Source organism: Carassius carassius, chromosome 38 (genome assembly GCF_963082965.1).
Source record: "Carassius carassius chromosome 38, fCarCar2.1, whole genome shotgun sequence".
In the NCBI taxonomy this organism is placed as follows: Eukaryota; Metazoa; Chordata; class Actinopteri; order Cypriniformes; family Cyprinidae; genus Carassius; species Carassius carassius.
Window position 1 is genome coordinate 12,306,074 of NC_081792.1, and position 13,844 is coordinate 12,319,917.

Consider the following 13,844-nt stretch of genomic DNA (forward strand, 5'->3'; position numbering starts at 1 on the left):
CTGCATCAAATCTGGGAACCATGGTTGGTTCTTCCAAAGAGGTGCTACAAGCAGTATTGAACATCTCGTTTCTCTCACCCGTTCTATCACCTGCGGACGGAGGGAGACGGGAGGGAACGCATAAAGCGGGCAGATTCTGCAGTCCAGGCACATGCACTGCTCTCAGCGAGCGCACGTTGCGCTGAGCCCAAACCAGGAGGCGTTCCGTCAGCCTGCACAGGTTTCGGGACCCGAGACCACCCTGGCGATTTATGTAGGACACCACGGACATGTTGTCCGCACGGACTACGACGTGGTGATCCTTGATATGGGGACAAAAGCGCGTCAGCGCGTTCTCCACTGCCAGCATTTCCAGGCAGTTGATATGATGGAGCTTTTCCCTTTCTGACCATAGGCCAAAGGACGGTCTGCCTTCGAGCAGCGCTCCCCATCCCGAAGTGGAGGCGTCCGTCGACACCATTTTCACACTCGGGGAAGTCCCCAGGCTTACACCTGATCGGTACCAGCCGTTCGCTGTCCAAGGTGCTAGAGCCGCAACACAGCTCTGATCGACCTTGAAATGCAGCCGGCCAGACGCCCACGCTCTGCGCGGCACCGGAGCCTTCAGCCAGATCTGCAGGGGGCGCATGCGGAGCAGGCCCAGCCGCAGAACCGGAGATGCTGAGGCCATGAGACCCAGCATCTTTTGACAGTGTTTGAGCGACACGGTCGCGCCGCAGCGGAAAGAACTCGCTGCGCGCTGAATGCCCATCGCGTGCTGTGGTGACAGCCGCGCCGTCATGGAACACGAGTTCAGAACTATACCCAGAAACAGGATCGTCTGACTGGGGTTCAGCGAACTCTTCGCCCAATTGACACTGAGGCCGAGCTTCTCGAGGTGATCGAGTAAATCCGCTCGTGATCGGGCCAGAACCAGCCAGTCGTCCAAATAATTCAGCACTCGTATGCCTCTGAGTCTGAGAGGAGCGAGTAGTTTTGACCGTAGTTTCGACGCGCGCTGAAAAGCGCGGAGGGCGTCGGAAAAAAAAAAAACTGTAGTGAGTAGCCTCTCTTTATAATGCCTAGCACCCAATCCGATACCCCTGGAAGCGCTGACCATGCATCTGCATGAATGGCTAAGGGCTGGATGCGAAGCGCGCTCTGTTGACCGGGCAACGGCGGCGCTCGGGTGTGCTGCGCATTTGAGGCGGGGAGCGCGCTGATCACAGCGGGCAGATCGCTCCTCCTCGACCTCGTCCCGGCGCTTAAGCGACTGGGGGAAGGCTGAGCAGGTCCTGTGGGACTCGATATGTCTGCGAGTGACTGTGGGCTGCATATGCCACTTTCAACTCGCTGTCTGCTCGCGGCCAACACGAGCATTCGCCCCGGCTCCTTCTCGATGTCAGCTCGTCTGCTGGGCTTCTGAGCAGAATGCGCGAGATCCTCGGAGCTCGCCCAGCCCTCACTGCCCGAAGCTAGCAGAGAGCGCGTGTCCTCTTCCTCCGACGCGGCCCTGAGATCGACTTCCTCGGACGACGCGCCGGCAAACAGCGGGCGCTGCCCACCGGGAAGCGATGCAGGGGGGGCCGGTGAAGCAGGGCGAACCGGCGAGCTCGGTTGAGCTGAAGACGGTTCCGGAATCCGCTGGAAGCGATGCTTTTACGGCGCCTCAGCGCAGCGGAGAATGCAGGCTCAGAGAAAAAGGCCAGGCGAGTCCTCAGAGTCACCATGGCAACAGCTCGCAGTGGGGGCATCCGCCGTCAGCGAGCGCGAGCGCTGCATGATCTTCACCCAGGCAGGAGACAGAGATGACGTACCGGTCTCCCTCGCTGAGTGGGGCTCTGACGAGCCGCAGGAAGGCATCTTAAAAAAGACGCGAGCTCTTTTACGAGTGTGTGTCGCAGGGCGAACACACACACACACATAAAGAACAGCTTGGATATAACAGAATTGAAAGGATATAGGCGCCGGATAGCGCAGCAGGAACGGCAGTGGAAGGCGGCGATGCCAGCAGCTTCAGAATGGCTCGTCCTGCTGATGTGCTTTCTCAGACGGCGCTTGCTTCCTCCGTGATCCAGCGATGCGTGAGCTTCGCTGAAGAGATGAAAAATCAGGTGAGTCAGCCTTTTCGAGCTCCTTTTATAGGTTGGGCCACACCCGTTTCGGCGGGAAGCGGCAAGAAGGGCGCGAAGCGCCCTTATTGGTCTGATGTTGCATCAGCCCGCGCTCGATAGGCTGTGCAATTGCCGCAGAACAAGCCAATGAGCGAACGAGCCGTCTCGCCTATGGCTGTGTACTGTTGCAAATGCGCTTTACAAAAATACAAAATTAAGGATAATTTTTTGCTTCAGTATTTCGTGAAAAGAGACTTTTCCCGTAGCGTCTTAGCAAAGACGCAGTACGAGAGAGCTCTCGTAAGAGAACTGTTCTGTGGTCAGACGAATGGAAATTTGAAGTTCTTTTTGGAAAACTGGGACGCCATGTCATCCGGACTAAAGAGGACAAGGACAACCCAAGTTGTTATCAGCGCTCAGTTCAGAAGCCTGCATCTCTGATGGTATGGGGTTGCATGAGTGCATGTGGCCTGGGCAGATCACACATCTGGAAAGGCTCCATCAATGCTGAACGGTATATCCAAGTTCTAGAACAACATATGCTCCCATCCAGACAACGTCTCTTTCAGGGAAGACCTTGCATTTTCCAACATGACAATGCCAGACCACATACTACATCAATTACAACATCATGGCTGCATAGAAGAAGGATCCGGGTACTGAAATGGCCAGCCTGCTGTCCAGATCTCACCCATAGAAAACATTTGGTGCATCATAAAGAGGAAGATGCAACAAAGAAGACCTAAGACAGTTGAGCAACTAGAAGCCTTTATTAGACAAGAATGGGACAACATTCCTATTCCTAAACTTGAGCAACTTGTCTCCTCAGTCCCCAGACGTTTGCAGATGGTTATAAAAAGAAGAGTGTATGCCACACAGTGGTAAACATGGACTTGCCCCAACTTTTTCAAGATGTGTTGATGCCATGAAATTTAAAATCAACTTATTTTTCCCTTAAAATGATACATTTTCTCAGTTTAAACATTTGATATGTCATCTATGTTGTATTCTGAATAAAATATTGAAATTTGAAACTTCCACATCATTGCATTCTGTTTTTATTCACAATTTGTACAGTGTCCCAACTTTTTTGGAATTGAGTTTGTATATGTTCTTTGATAATGTAATGTTCTTTGATCACATTCTGAATATATTTGAATCCCTGTATGAATAATGTAATTATCATCTCAGATTGGTCAGAAATTGGACAATGAATTGGCATGACGCAACACAGAGTTGCACGAAGCTTCAGCGAATATAATGGGTGTTTGTAAGTTTTGTGAGTATGATTGGTGAGGGATTTCATTAAAGGCTATAATTTCAAGATTTTAAAATCAAGAAGGCCATTAAATATTTGTGTTAGAGCATATTGATCTGTTTACCTGTTAGGTTAATGCTGGAGTGTGTTATGGGGCGGCTGGAGGACTGCAGTGTTTTAGTCTGTCTGGATGTAGGTGAATTCGGCTGAGGGAGCATTTCTGATCCATGCAGACAAGTCAGTGAAACCTAACAGACAAACGCCTTTGCCTCTGAAATCATATGCACACATAAAAATCATGGGATTTTTCAACCTGTTATCACTTGCTAGATAAAAATGGTGTTCCCTTTCAGTCGGTCACTCTCGACGCCACGTCGGTGACCGACGAATATGGGATATCGCTTCGATAGACCAATCTACTTCTAGTGTAAACTAAACGAGCCAATGCACATTGGCATGCAATTATTGCATCAAGCTGCCGCTGATCACTGCGTGAGTATAAGAAGGCAGCAGGTGCAATGCATTCCAGCTTTTCGCTTCGGAGCCAAGCGTTAGTACCACTCTGCTTAACTGTGTCTGCTGTGAACTACGAGTTCAGCACGTTCTCGGAAGCTTCGTGTGTTGGCGAGACGGCTCTTCAGCGGCGGTCGTTCCTGTGTCGAGTGGATTGCACACTTCAGGCTGCACTACCCCTGCCGTGTTGCAAGCGACCAATTCCCCTGTCTGCCTCAGCACTAAAAGAGCATTTCCTAAATAGCAAATTTCTCTAAAAGACGATAACCACTTCCGGCAGTAACGCGGGTGGTTTGAGAGTCACAGTGGTGGCAAACCCCGCAGGGAACCAACCCTCTGGGGACCACCACTCCTCTTGTACCTCCGATCCAGTGGAGCAACCCACGGAACGCGCTGGGCCCTCTTCAAGGAGTGTACCAGCGGTATCCAGTGGGACTCCCCCCGACCAGATGTCGATCTCAGCATCGGAGGGAGAGCTGTCGGATGACGATTCGGCTGCGCTACCGCCCTCTGGGACGGTGGCAAAGCCTGAGTCGGATCCCGAAGTGGCAGCTATGCTTGAATACGTTCGAGAGCAGGACAGCGGTCCCACTGAAACTCTTTCAGAGGCTCCTGGGGCATATGGCGGCCATGGCGGCACTTACACCGCTCGGCCTATTACATATGAGACCGCTCCAGCACTGGCTTTATGGCCGAGTCCCGAGGTGGGCGTGGAAGCACGGCACTCACCGGGTCCAAGATACACCGGCCTGTCGCCAAACCCTCACTCCGTGGTCACCGGCCTGTCGCCAAACCCTCACTCCGTGGTCAGATCTTGCATTTCTCTGGGCAGGGGTGCCCCTAGAGCAGATCTCCAGGCATGCTGTGTTTTACACGGATGCCTCCACCACCGGCTGGGGGGCCATGTACAACGGGCATGCAGTCTTAGGGGTTTGGAAGACCGTCTCAAAGGTCTCTTACGAGGCAAGCATGTGCTGGTCCGAATGGACAACACTGCGACTGTTGCGTACATCAACCGACAAGGTGGTCTGTGCTCTCGTCGCATGTCGCAACTCGCCCGCCACCTCCTCCTTTGGAGTCAGAAGGTTCTGAGGTCACTTCGTGCCGTTCACATTCCAGGCCTGCTCAGTCGTACAGCCGACGAGCTGTCTCGAGCAATGCTCCCGGGAGAATGGCGACTCCATCCCCTGACGGTCCAGCTGATTTGGAGGCGGTTCAGAGCCGCTCAGGTAGACCTGTTTGCTTCTCCAGAGACCTCTCACTGCCAGTTGTGCTACTCCCTGACCGAGGGAACTCTCGGCACGGACGTACTGGCACACAGCTGGCTGCGGGACCTACGCAAGTATGCATTTCCCCCAGTGAGCCTTCTCGCACAGACACTGTGCAAAGTCCGGGAGGACGAGGAGCAAGTCTTGCTAGTAGAGCCGTATTGGCCCACGCGGACCTGGTTCCCCGAACTAGTGCTCCTTGCGACAGCCCCTCCTTGGCCAATTCGTCTGATGAAGGATCTACTGACTCAGAGATGGGGCACCATTTGGCACCCACGTCCAGACCTTTGGAAACTCCATGTCTGGTCCCTGGACGGGACGCGGAGGTTCTAGGTGAATTACCCCAAGAGGTAGCGAACACCATCACCTCGGCAAGAGCACCGTCTACGAGACACGCTTATGCCTTGAAGTGGAACCTGTTCGTCGAGTGGTGTTCTTCTCGCCGAGAAAACCCCCGAAGATGCCGATTGCGGTCGTGCTGTCCTTTCTGCAGCAAGGGCTGGAGCGAAGGCTGTCTCCCTCCACCCTCAAAGTCCAGGTTGCTGCTATTGCTGCGTACCATGACCCCGTGAATGGGAAATCTTTGGGTAAGCATGACCTCATCGTCAGGTTCCTTAGAGGGGCCATGAGGTTAAATCCATCCCGGCCCCCTGTATACCCTCTTGAGACCTGTCTCTAGTGCTTAAATCACTACAGCAGGGCCCATTCGAGCCTTTGCATTCAGTTGAGCTAAAGTTTCTTTCATTGAAAACTCTGCTCCTGCTTGCACTGGCCTCCATCAAGAAGGTAGGGGACCTGCATGCATTTTCGGTCGACGATTCATGCCTAGAGTTCGGGCCGGCTGACTCCCAGGTAATCCTGAGGCCCCGGCCTGGCTACGTGCCCAAGGTTCCCACTACACCCTTCAAAGACCAAGTGATGAACCTACAAGCGCATCCCCCGGTGGAGGCAGACCCAGCCCTGGCTTTGCGTTGTCCCGTCCGAGCATTAAGGTGCTACGTAGACCGGACTCAAAGCTTCAGGACCTCAGACCAGATCTTTGTCTGTTACGGAGAGCTGCGGGCTTGGCGACCCCTAACATGTTCGCTAGGTCCTATACGGTATCCTCCTGTGTTCTCACCTCAAACGGGTAGTGGCACTGAGAGGCCCCGGTTAGTGACGGCTTGCTTAAACAGCTTCAGAGTGTCCATACTGTAGACCCTGTTGACATCCTCCATCACCCTAAGCAGCTGGACGCGGCGAAATGTCCGGCGCCAGGCCTTCATGATGTATCCGTGAGAACTATGGAAGGGTGGGTTCCATATTGAGAACTAAGCGGTACTCGTATGTGTATAGTCCACGGTATAGCCTTAGAGCCCGTGTTTCCCCGGCAGACTTCTGCCTTCCCAAGAGGGTTTTTAATCACCTCAAATTTCTCCGTATACTCCTAAATGGATGCTATATGTGTATGTGGGAAGCATGGAGGGGCAGCACCCATGGCGCTTTGATAGGGATCCCATATTCGTCGGTCACCGACGTGGCGTCGAGAGTGACCGACTGAAAGGGAACGTCTCGGTTGCGTATAGTATGCCTCGTTCCCTGAATGAGGGAACGGAGACGCCACGTCCTGTCGCCTTGGTTGCTGTACCGCTGCTGATCTGCCGGGTCCCTGTATTTGCTCCTCAGCGAAAAACTGGAATGCATTGCACCTGCTGCCTTCTTATACTCACACAGTGATCAGCGGCAGCTGGATGCAATAATTGCATGTCAATGTGCATTGGCTCGTTTAGTTTACACTCGAAGTAGATTGGTCTATCGAAGCGATATCCCATATTCGTCGGTCACCGACATGGCGTCTCCGTTCCCTCCTTCAGGGAAAGAGGGTTACCATACGTAACCGAGACGTTTCTAATCATATAATGATGGTTTGGATATCTGAGATTTACTATTCAGAGCAAATACAATTCAGAGAAAAGCATAAGGCAGACTCTATAGTCCATGTGATTTTAGCTTAAAGAAATACTAGCTTTAAACATCATTCAAACAGTCATATTTGCTTCCATAAGGATGTTTGTTTAGTCATTTAGTGGTGCATCAGGTTCAGCATCTGTGCTATTAGCTGCTGTGTCACCCGTTCAGTTCCTCTGACAGGTGTTGTGTTTTACTCCTGTTGGGGGAGATGGGAATGTGAGTGCAGTGGGTCGGAGAGAAGACTTCACATTCTTCTTTTCCCCGACGGCATCTCACCTCAGCTTTTAAATGATTTGTATAGGGGAAGACATGCCACAGCTGTATCCTTCTGCAGATGGGGCTTTCAGCAGGGGTCCGTCTTACTGTCTGGAAGACCTTTTGGGATTGGCCCTTTGCATATGAACAAGGAAATGTGTGTGTGTGTGTGTGTGTGTGTGTGTGTGTGTGTGTGTGTGTGTGTGTGTGTGTGTGTGGACAAGAAATGGGGGAATGAGTTGAATGAGGATGTTCCTGATCGGAAAAACAGACTTTGTTTGTCATTAGGGAGAAACTTCACGCTGCCGTTTGTGTCTCCAGCTTGAGCCACAGAGGATGAGGTCAACGTTGACACAGTTCTTTAGCCATTTTCTGCTCTTCTTGGAATCAGTTGCACAAGCCTTACAAGGAATTTTTGTAATTTCACTACAAAGCTGAATATTTTCTTTTCTTGCTCACTCAATCTCAAACTATCTATCTATCTGTCTGTCTCTCTGTCTGCCTGTCTGTCTCTCTCTCTCTCTGTCTGTCTGTCTGTCTGTCTGTCTGTCTTTTATAATAACCACACATATATAACATAATTGAATATCATAATTAAAAATGTATTGCTCAGTCATAATTGTAATGTGATATTAATGTGATGTCAGTATTTATTTTTTCATGACAAATAACAATAAGCTTCTATCATGATTCCTAATTAACACTTCAAAGTCAGGGATCTGGGAACATTTCCCTCTGGTATTATTGTGGTGGTATTATCAGCTCATATATATATATATATATATATATATATATATATATATATATATATATATATATATATATATATATATATATATATATATATATATATATATATATATATATATATAAACGATACACCAACGTGAAGCCAGCAGCTATGTAATTTTACACTCAGTCCTCAGATATCTCCGAAATAGTTGTTTGCCACTATTGTTCTGTCTACCAGTCTAATATATATATATATATATATATATATATTCTCTCTCTTTCAGGATGTCAGAATCAGTCTCACAGCAGGAGCGGCTCCAGGCTATTGCAGTAAGTCAGATTCTCACACCACATGTTCCCCTGGCGGTCCTTATAAACCCACCTACTGAACCCATTTCACAAATCTGAAACTGGGTCAGAGATTGTTACTTCTTGAAAATGGCTGATTTGTCTGCCCATGTCTAAAATTCTCTCTCTCTCTCTCTCTCTCTCTCTCTCTATATATATATATATATATATATATATATATATATATATATATAAACACAGTAAAATCATACAAAATGTAACAATTAAATAGTTAGAAAATTACAATTGCAATTTAAACTACAGTGTGAATAATGTTGAAAACGTCTAAGGTTACATATGTAACCCTGGTTCCTTGAAGGAACGAGACGCTGGATGCGTGGAGCTGGATGAGTCAGAGGAAGCCAGAGGGGACAGTGCGATGTGTCTCGAGTCGCACACAGATCCACCCGAGTCTGGCCCAACACTCCAACTCTGCTTCATCACCTTGGTGTGAAGCCGCCATTCCCCGGGCCTTGGCCCCTGCTTCAACAGGATGTCTGCTCCCATATTAAGATGCCCAGGAATGTGAACTCCTCTGAGCGAGAGGAATTCGTCCTGGGCCCACACAAGGATCTGGTACGCTATTTGTATAAACGGCGTGAGTGCAGACCTCCTTGGTGGTTGATGTAAGAGACCACTGCTGTGTTGTCGGTGTGCACCAACACATGGCGACCTCTTAGGTCTGGGAGAAAATAACGAAGTGCACGAAGCACGGCCAGCATCTCCAGGCAGTTGATGTGCCATGTCAGATGGCGACCACTCCACAGACGGCGGGCAGGGTGGCCACTCATGACCGCACCCCAGCCGTTGAGGGACGCGCCTGTCGCTAGCATCCCGCGGCAACAAGGAGCTCCCAGCACCGGGCCCTGAGACAAGAACCAAGGCTTCCTCCACATATCCAAGGCACGTAGGCAGCGCCGCGTGACCTTTAGCATGCGAAGTGGGTTTCCCTTCAGGGAGAACCCCTTGGTCTCGAGCCCCCACTGTAGGGGTCTCATGTACAGCAGGCCAATAGTATTCATGTTGGACGCAGCTGCCATCAGACCCAGCAATCTCCGTGATTGCTCGATCCGAGCAGGTGACATACTTGCCTGCATCGTGGTCGAATCCCACTCCATGCCCAGATAAGTGGTTCTCTGAACTGGAGAAAGCACACTTTTCTTGGCGTTAAGTCTTAACCCCAGCTCTTTCAAGTGAGCGAGAACGACACCTCGGTGCCGAACCGTCATCTGCTCAGATTGAGCTGATATCAACCAATCGTCAATGTGGTTGTGTCGTGAAAGTGTGGGGTGAGAGTGCAAGGCCAGAGGAAGATCCGTATTGGTAGGCTTTTGCCCCCAAAAGCAAACCTCTGAACTTCCGATGAAGAAGGATGGAGATAAAAGCATCTTTTGATAGATCGTGACACACCAGTCCTTGGACTTGGCCTGTGCAGGCATGCTAAACTTCAGTCCCCTGACTGAGAGGTTCAAAAAGCACAGATCTAGAAAAGGACACAACACCTCATCCTTCCTTGGAAGAGTGAAGTACCGGCTGTAGGACCGGACTCTGCAACCCAAGGAGGGACCACATCGATGGTCTCCATCCTCAGAGAGAGTCTACTTCTGTTCCATTACCAGAGCCTGCTTGGGGCCCACCAGAACTGGATTCTGTGGCCTCTCACTACAGTGTGCAGGACCCACTGAGACAGCCAAACTAGCTGCTCTGGAAACCTCCCAGAAGGTCACGAGCCTCTTAGCACCGCTTCGTTTCCAGGCGGTAACTGAGAGAAGCGCTCGCTGGAGACCGCTGCGCCCTGGAACACCGGCAGGGTTGGCAGATCGATCTCCTGAGGGCACTGAGGAGAGACGGGCACCGTGTAATGCGGTGTATACCGCTCTTCCCCAGAGGGGCCTGCCCTCCGAGGTCCTGAGCCGCAGCCTCAGGACTCTCGTAGCTGAAGTCTCCTAAAAACGACGTGCCTCAAACCCACGTCGTCTGCTAGGAAGACTAGACCAGAGCCTGCTCGGGGCAGGACCCCGTGAAGTACACTTGGCAGGGGCTCCCACACTGCCATGTGACCTCCTAAGGGAACCAGTCTCGCGAGACTGGCCTCTGGTGTGCCTAGAGTCACTAGCTCGGAGTCCTGAAGCAGCGGACCAGCAGGGGACGACCATACTAGCTGCTCTAGAGACCTCCGTAGAGGTAGCGAGCCTCTCAGCACCGCTACGTTTCCGGGCGGTAACTGAGAGAAGCGCCCGCTGGAGACCGCTGCGCCCTGGAACACCGGCAGGGTTGGCAGATCGATCTCCTGAGGGCACTGAGGAGAGATGGGCACCGTGTAATGCGGTGTACACCACTCTTCCCCAGAGGGAGCTGGCCCTCAAAACGTCCTAGGCCTTACGCGTCAGGAAGTTATGATGAAGGCTATCCAGCAAAAACAATGGTCCGTAGAACTGCTTTCCACTAGAAGCCTTCGGCCTGGGAGCGCCACTCTGACTCTAGCGTCTGCGGAGTACAAAAGTGACACACGTGTTCTCACATAAGAAATTACATCCCTAGAGCCCCTGCACATCTAACTTCACATAGTCAGATAAATATTAATATATAGTAGTCAACAACCAGACGAGTCAACACTGTCTGGTGTAGAACTCACATAAAGATGAAACAATGTAATGCACGCGTTGTCCTTTTTATATATATATATATATATATATATATATATATATATATATATATGCTACTCAGTCACACAGACAGCATCAATCCCCTCAGAGAAAGACGAATGCTGCAGCGAGCTCTGCCTCCGAGGACGAAGAAACCCCAGCACGGGTTTTCAAGCCTCGAGACGAGCTCTAGATCTATTAAACACGGGTGGAGATAGGACGAACCGTCTCCAACCCGTTCGCCAGATCATGTGCGATTCCCGCTATCGCGGTCGCCGCCGTGCATCAGCCCCAGCGCGACCGCAACCGCAAGATCGCATGCACGGATACACTCTTCATAGCGTGCCCCACGAGAGAGCATGCAGCAGCAGCGAGCTGTCTCAGAGGGCGAAAAAACCGCAGCGCTGGCTTTTTTTTTTTTTTTTTCTCAAGCCTAGCTGGTTTCCAAGCCTCGAGAACGAGCTCTAGATCTAGTAAACACGGGTGGAGATAGGACGAGCCGTCTCCAACCCGTTCACCAGATCATGTGCGATTCCCGCCATTGCGGTCGCCGCCGTGCATCAGCCCCAGCGCGACCGCAACTGCAAGATCGCATGCACGGACACACTCCTCGGAGCGTGCCCGGCGAGAGCGGAGCGCTTAACAGCGAGAAAAGCACAATCAGCCCCCCGAGAGCCGACTGCGCTAGCTCCACTCCTCATTAATGCTGCTTATTATAATATTAGGCATAATATGCGTGTGTAACTGGTGCTTGTGTGACTGGTGCTTGAACAACTGGCGAGCTCATCGACGCCTTTCCATATCAATCTCCTCTGAGAAAGACAGGCAGTGCATCGCGCCCTCTCATCGGGGAGAAAGTACCGCAAACGCGGGCTTCCGAACCCCCGAGAGTGGGCGCCGGATCTGGTGGCTAAGAAAGAAAGCGGATCCCGCGAGCACAACCACCGCTCCGTTTTTTTCCTTGACAAAAGCGGGGCTGGCACCGCGAGAAATGCCAGTGAAAGCTCTCTCCTCCAAGAGAGCCTTCTGAGAGTGAAGCAAAGGCTCGCATCGCAGCCGTCAACTCCCTCGAGAGCTGACACTTCGCGCCTCACTCTCAAGCAGACAACACACGAGCTGCGTGTGTCCCTCCCTCTCTTTTTTTTGGCAGGGAAAACACATAGCCTGAACGCTGCCTGCTCTCGCCCAAAATTTCTCTTGATTGAAGCTTTGATAACAGATAGTGACTGACACACACACACACAGAGCGCTTGCTGAAGACACAAGGCTGATTTCCGGCTTTGCCGCTCATGCTTTATGCTTCCTGGTCTCTGATGTCACCCGCCTATGACGTCACGTCCTTCCTTTGGACTGATTATACACATTATTCAGAGACGTCACGCTGGACGCGTTCCCCAAACGTTCTCGACGCAGCTCGAGTCCCTGAAGAGGAACTGCACATTCCAACTGCATATATAACAGACTTAAAAGAACACAAATACAGAAAATAACACAGTTCTCTGTATTCACATTTTGCATGAATAAGGAACTATAATTAGATTTCTTTTTTGTCTATTTTATAGTAAAATCATGTTTTGGAATTTAAATTTAAACTTTGTTATTATAATATAATCATATTAATTTTATGTTTATTTATTTACTACATTTAAAAATAAATGTAAAATAAATTATAGTTTGTTTGCTTTTAATATTTTTATTCATTTATTTATTTATTTCTCTGGGGAAATGTTTTCATCGTCTGTCCACAACAATACATGCGATCTTCCTTTAATTAGATGATAGCCCTGTTCAGTTTAAAAAGCCATTTCGGTTCTATTTTAATTCATTATGCAGCCTAATCCAAAAATATTTTTAAAACAAAAAAAACAGCCCTTTTCTAACTGACAGCTAGTTAACGCCACTGACAAATAGGAAACATTTTCCTGTTTTGCATCTTTTCTTACCAAGATAAAAAGAGGGCTGTAACACAGTTCGGTCTGTTAATCTCTGCACCTTTTTAGCCCTCTCTCTCTCACCCACACACAGACACACACATACACACACACACACACACACACAATCACGCATGCCCTCCCTGCTGGCTGGGATTTTGGCCTCACTGACTAATCAACATATGTTCTCAGCTCATTTTCTCTCACCTATGAAGATTGTTTACACTAATTATCATTCATACTTTGTTCTGAGAGCAAAGGCGTAGGTTTCAACAAAATATGTGACCCCTCAGAAAATCTTTTGGCCAAATTTCCACACTAAAAGAACCAATGTTGAAGAACAGCGCAATCACTGAGTGATACAGAAAACAAGTATGGTTGTTTGTGTTTGCATGTGTTTAGTGCTTTGGATTTGTTCTAACCTTGTTGTTTTGGATGTGTGTTAATATTAATAATATCTTTATTCACAGGAAAAAAGGAAAAGACAGACAGAAATTGAAAATAAGAAAAGACAACTAGAGGATGACCGACGGCAGCTTCAGCACCTCAAGGTAAAAAACTGACATCTGAGCCCATATTATTTGGCATGACTGCAGTTAATATTCTCTGTAAAACTAACAAAGGCCTGACAACAGTATGGATGATGAAGTGAGTTTACAGCTTCATTACACCGAATACAGACAATGATGGATTTCATGTTTCTGTTACAATCATTCTAACCCAAAATTTGACTTAAGTTTAATGTCTTCTATGAAAGCCCATTTCCTCGACATAAGAAAAAAATGATTTGTTGGTAAATCATAAGAATGACATAAAAGGACATTAAACATTTGAAATAATGAGATGCTAAG

General features: G+C 49.4%; 1 protein-coding gene across 2 annotated transcripts in view; it reads left to right on the plus strand.

Moving 5' to 3' along the window:
* Nucleotides 1-13,844, plus strand: part of LOC132119336 (paralemmin-1-like) — a 61,358-nt gene that overhangs the window by 16,997 nt on the left and 30,517 nt on the right. For both annotated transcript variants that reach the window (XM_059529197.1, XM_059529196.1), the window contains exons 2-3: nucleotides 8,354-8,399; nucleotides 13,464-13,544. In XM_059529197.1, the coding sequence (XP_059385180.1) occupies nucleotides 8,354-8,399; nucleotides 13,464-13,544 (127 nt within the window). The remainder of the gene's footprint in view (nucleotides 1-8,353; nucleotides 8,400-13,463; nucleotides 13,545-13,844) is intronic.